Genomic DNA, 5,769 nt, shown 5'->3' on the forward strand with positions numbered 1-5,769 from the left:
CCTCAATCTTCAATGTATAGTCTGATTCCGGCCTGACAGTGAATGAAACGCAGCCTATGTATTTGATCGAAATATAGAGGCGCGGAAATTCTGTTAGACGCGATAGGTAGTCTCTCTAGTATTTCGATATTCTTGGTTTTTTTCCGATGACATGTGACAGTCATAACATAATATTTATTTAATTTATATTAATTATGTTATTATGACTGTCATGTCATCGGAAAAGAACCAAGAATATCGAAATACTAGAGAGACTACCTATCGCGTCTAACGGAATTTCCACGCCTGTATCTATATTTCGATCAAATACATAATATTTCAATATTTAATTAAAAATGTTTGGATGACTCACAAATGTTTTTAATGTTACTTCATAATTTTTCATACGAAATACAAACGATTTAAAATAATAATTGTTACAACTGGATGTTTTGTCCGGTCACGTACATACGAATTCTAATGCTGGATTCACACTGCATCCAATTTTCGTCGTACGACACTCTACATCCAATCAGAAAACAGGATTCCGATAATACGAAGCAAAATTTATCGGAATCCAGCATATGTTCATTGGCTGCGTTCAGCAGACTCAACAGTTTTGCAACCGTTTTATGATTGTCTGCTGAGATAGGACCATTCTTCTAGATTTAGAAGTATGATCCAATTAGCGCGAAGGAAACTTCCAACAGTTGCAAAACAACCGTTCTGCTGAACGCAGCCATTGGTTATCGCGTCGCATTTTGCAGCGCGGTAAGCTTTTCCACGTCCAGTGTGCAGGAGCCATAACATGTATGTGAATTCTGTGTTTTAAATTAGTATACGATCGCCACTCTATATAGCGTGTCTATGATGGTGACTCGCAAAACCTCTTGAATACTCATCTTTCAACAATTCTTAACCTCAAACTTCAAACTAGAGAATTAAAGAGGAAAGTGTGTTTCGTATATTTGTGTATAAAATAGGTGAATAAAATGCCGGAAAGCACCAAAACGGAAACAAAACCGGTCAAAGAAGTGAAGAACGGCAAAGAAGACGATAAAAATGAACTGGTAAGAAATTAACCTTCATCGGATACTGTTGCGTTGTCATCGAACAGCGACATTCTAATATCTTTGATTAAATCTACTTTGTAATTCTTGCGTCAATATATAAATAGAATTATTAATTCAACGTTTTTTGTATAATTAACATTAAATTGAAGTAAGTTATCTTTGTCTTGTAATAATTTGTCATTAAATGGTTCGCTGTCCTTGCAATTTCTTTTGTTTCTTTTTTCTAATAATGACTCCTTATTTTATGAATGTATGTTTCTTAAAGTATACTTATATTTTTTTAAATATTAGGTAGTATATTTTAACGTATAATCTAATATATTTAGAGTAGAAAGATATATATATAAAACAAAATAAAAATTGCATAAAATATAAAATAAAAACTTGACTTTGCCCTTTAGTCAGAAGAAGATAAGCTTCTACAGGAAGAATTAACTTTGCTTGTGGAGCGCTTGCAGGATGCTAACGCCAAACTGCACTATCCTGCCTTAGAATCCTTGCGTTCGCATATTCGTGCATCAACAACATCAATGACGAGTGTTCCGAAGCCACTGAAATTTATGCGACCTCACTACGATACTATGAAAAACATACATGAAAAAATGACCAATGTAAAAAATAAGGAATTATGTTCAGACGTTATTTCCGTTTTGGCAATGACAATGGGCGAGGGCCGGGAGTGTTTAAAATATAGGCTAACGGGCTCCGCACTGGCAATCGGTGAATGGGGACATGAATACGTTAGACATTTGTCAGGAGAATTAGCAGGAGAATGGGACGAGGTAACAGGTGACAACGTTGAAGCAACGAACAAGAAACTTATCGCTCTGGTGCACGAGATTGTACCCTACAACATGGCACATAATGCAGAAACAGAAGCATGTGACCTCTTAATGGAGATCGAGAGGTTGGACTTGCTGGAACAGTATGTTGATGAAAGTGCTTATCAGCGAGTATGTCTTTATCTTACGAGTTGCGTATCATATGTAGCTGATCCAGAGAACAGCACCCTTCTTCATGTCGCCTGCAAATTATATCGTAAATTTGGACAATATCCGCAAGCAATTAGGTTGGCGATGCAACTGAATGATTTGCCACTTATCGAATCGATCTTCACAAACTGTCGAGATCTGTAAGTATAAAACTTACTTTTTCTGATCTTTTTGTTTAAATGACTTTTTATGATCTTTTTGTTTAGATATCTTTTAACCCATCTACAATCTGGGTCTTTTTTAGAACAAGTGAAATTTAATTTTTAAATTTTATCTTCGTTTTTGCTCAAATTTCAATTTTTATTAAATAAAGGTTTTGAGTTAAAAACTATTTGATAATGTAATAAAGATATTAAAAAGTAACCTTGAATTTTTTTAAAAGTCTAGAACAGTAAAAAAATTTGAGCCAGACAAAAAGGATCCAAATTGTGGATGAAGAGTTGATAATTTATTTTTTCTTATCATTATTAAATAATGATTGACATTGTCCAAGCAGAAGGCTCAAATCTTTATGCTTGGTTTTTTAGTTCTGTGCAAAAGCAACTGGCCTTTATGCTAGGTCGTCAGCAAATCTTCCTGGAACTACACGAAGCTACAATAGAAGATGATGATCTCTTCGAGATAATGTCTAACTCTCACTTGAACAATCACTTCCTGAACTTGGCACGTGAATTGGATATAATGGAGCCAAAAACACCTGAAGATGTCTATAAATCTCACCTGGAGAATTCGCGACCACCATTTGGTGGTGGCCAAGTTGATTCAGCACGGCAGAATCTTGCAGCAAGTTTTGTCAACGGTTTTGTAAACGCTGCGTTTGGCCACGATAAACTGCTGATTGAAGACGGTAACAAATGGCTGTACAAAAACAAGGAACATGGCATGCTGAGTGCGACCGCATCTCTAGGTCTGATCCTACTATGGGACGTCGATGGTGGCCTGACGCCAATCGATAAATATTTGTATTCGTCGGAAGACTATATCAAGTCTGGCGCCCTATTGGCTTGTGGAATTGTCAATTGCGGTGTCAGGAACGAGTGTGATCCTGCCTTGGCTCTGCTGTCCGACTACGTGTTGCATAGTAGCAACACTATGCGTATTGGCGCCATTGTCGGTCTCGGTATTGCGTACGCCGGCTCGAACAGAGAAGGCGTGTTAGGTTTGCTAACACCGGTCCTTAGTGACACCAAATCGAGCTGGGAAGTCTTGGGTATGACTGGTTTAGCATTAGGAATGGTTGCCGCCGGTTCTTGCAACGCTTATGTCACTACAGCGATTATGCACACGTTAATGGATAAGTCGGAATCCGATCTCAAAGATACATACGCGCGATTTTTGGCACTTGGTTTGGGATTGTGCTTCCTAGGTAAACAGGAAGCGGCAGAAGCGATTATAGCAGCTTTAGAGATCGTTCACGAGCCATTCAGATCGATGTCGACAACACTAGTGGAAGTATGTGCATATGCTGGTACAGGAAATGTTCTCAAGATCCAACACTTGTTGCACATCTGCTCGGAGCACTATGAATCGAGCAACGAGAAGGAGGAAAAAAGCGAGCGTAAAGACAAAGATAAGAAAGAGGAGAAGAAGGAGGAAAAAGAGAAAGATCTCAGTTCTAGACAGGCTATCGCCGTTCTTGGCATTGCCCTGATCGCCATGGGAGAGGAGATTGGTGCCGAGATGGCTTACAGAACCTTTGGCCACTTGCTGCGTTATTGCGAACCCGTGATTCGCCGCTCGGTACCACTCGCCCTAGGTCTTATCTCTGTATCGAATCCAAAACTAAACATCTTGGATACGTTATCAAAATTCTCGCACGACAGTGATCCAGAGGTAGCGCACAACGCAATATTCGCCATGGGACTGGTCGGTGCCGGCACGAATAACGCGCGATTAGCCGCCATGCTGAGACAGCTGGCTCAGTTCCACGCGAAGGATCCCAACAATCTCTTCATGGTGCGCATCGCACAAGGCTTGACGCATCTGGGTAAGGGCACGCTCACCCTGTCACCTTATCATAGTGACAGACAGCTGCTCAGCCCTGTTGCTCTAGCCGGTCTTCTGTCGACGCTGATCGGTTTCCTGGACGTAAAAAACAGTGAGTATATATTGATGCAATAGATGCAAAGATACATTCTTTGATAACTGCATTTCATTACTAGCAAGCAGATAAGCTATTCTTGTTACGAAGATATAACGAGTTTGACAATCAATTTCCAGAGATCTTACAACAAAGAAGAATCTTGATTAGTTTCTTATATCTCTACAGTTGATCAATCAGTAATTCTTTAAATTCTCATCGATTTTCATATTAAAAACTATAATATCAGATATAACTTGTCATTATTAATGTTACAATATATACTTTCAGTTATTCTCGGACGTTCACATTACCTCTTGTATACGCTGGCTGCTGCAATGCAACCCAGAATGTTGGTAACATTCGATGAGGACCTGAATCCACTGGCTGTACCAGTAAGAGTTGGACTTGCCGTCGATGTTGTCGGCCAAGCGGGCAAACCGAAGACCATCACAGGCTTCCAAACACACACCACTCCAGTGTTATTGGCATATGGTGAGAGAGCGGAACTTGCAACCGAAGAGTATGTACCACTGACACCAATTATGGAAGGTTTTGTAATCTTAAGAAAGAATCCGGACTTTATACCTTAGTTATCATAATAATCGATCATCAATGTACTGAACTACTTATAAGGCAGAATAATATAATAAAAGTATCTCACTTCATTTTACGAAAAACGCAACATCCTTCACATACCCTTTTTGTAAAATCAAAACGCATTCCGCAATATTTTCGTTACATTGTGCAGAAAGGGATACAAGGCAATAATATATTTTCTATTTAATAGTAAAATGCAGACTTTAATAAAAAAATACTGGTATAATGTATAAAATCTCGTTCGGCACGAATTTTGTACGCATTATACATACATCGTAAAAAAGATCAATATAAAACAACAGTATTTTATACTGCACTCTTAGTAATAACAATACATCGGTGGACGTTCTTTTTTTATAAGTACCAGTCAGGATGGTGTACGCAAGTCTCACGTAAGTCGCCATTGTCGGCATAATTTAAGCCTGCACAACTTGCTGAATATAACGTTATCCGCGGGCAAATGTTTTCTAAAATAGAAGCGTTTGTATACGTCGACGATACATGTAGCAGTAAGTATGTCAGAGTATTAATTTGACTCAGTTGCTACCGAGTTGTCGGATTTGCTGTTCGATGAAGCAGCCAGTTATGCAGACTTGATATAAATTATATCCTAATATTTTTTATATTTTGCCGCTATCTTTTTAACTGAAAAATGTGGAAATGGAATTACGATCATGTTAGTTTGTTAAAATGTACGTATCGCGCAAAATACGCACAAACAAAAGTGTATTGTATTATGTCAATAAAATACGTTAATTGTATAACTTTAAATCCTTTTATAAAAAAAAAACTTGTACTCTGTAGCTATTGTAATAATGTAACTTTTGTTCTTATCGCGATTGCATAATTTACTTTGTCTTTATATAAAAATAAAACGAATGTTTAAGACATTTAAACATTACATTTATGTTTTATATTGGCATCATAAAGTTCAGCTAAAAAGAACAGGCCTATTAATACGGACAACTGGAATTTATATACTCTCTTATTGTGACATATTATTCCACATTTCTCTTACTTTTATTGTTTCAATATTTTCATTGGG

At 37.7% G+C, this 5,769-nt stretch overlaps 1 protein-coding gene across 1 annotated transcript; it reads left to right on the top strand.

Annotated features, from left to right (window-relative positions):
- The first annotated feature begins 830 nt into the window (after positions 1-830).
- Positions 831-5,490, top strand: Rpn1 (regulatory particle non-ATPase 1). The gene is made up of 4 exons (XM_018457328.1): positions 831-1,049; positions 1,454-2,184; positions 2,572-4,142; positions 4,416-5,490. Exons 1-4 carry the CDS (start codon positions 972-974, stop codon positions 4,715-4,717), a joined length of 2,682 nt encoding a protein of 893 aa, XP_018312830.1. The 5' UTR covers positions 831-971; the 3' UTR covers positions 4,718-5,490.
- The last annotated feature ends 279 nt before the right edge of the window (positions 5,491-5,769 follow it).

This window comes from Mycetomoellerius zeteki, unplaced genomic scaffold (genome assembly GCF_001594055.1).
Source record: "Mycetomoellerius zeteki isolate Tzet28-1 unplaced genomic scaffold, Tzet1.0 scaffold62, whole genome shotgun sequence".
In the NCBI taxonomy this organism is placed as follows: Eukaryota; Metazoa; Arthropoda; class Insecta; order Hymenoptera; family Formicidae; genus Mycetomoellerius; species Mycetomoellerius zeteki.

What these genes read in the sequence shown, in the direction of transcription:
- Rpn1 (XM_018457328.1), top strand. Translation starts at nt 972, where the DNA reads ATGCCGGAAAGCACCAAAACGGAAACAAAACCGGTCAAAGAAGTGAAG. An exon ending in AAGACGATAAAAATGAACTG is followed by an intron (nt 1,050 to 1,453) that starts GTAAGAAATTAA and finishes TTTGCCCTTTAG; the next exon opens with TCAGAAGAAGATAAGCTTCT. An exon ending in TTCACAAACTGTCGAGATCT is followed by an intron (nt 2,185 to 2,571) that starts GTAAGTATAAAA and finishes TTGGTTTTTTAG; the next exon opens with TTCTGTGCAAAAGCAACTGG.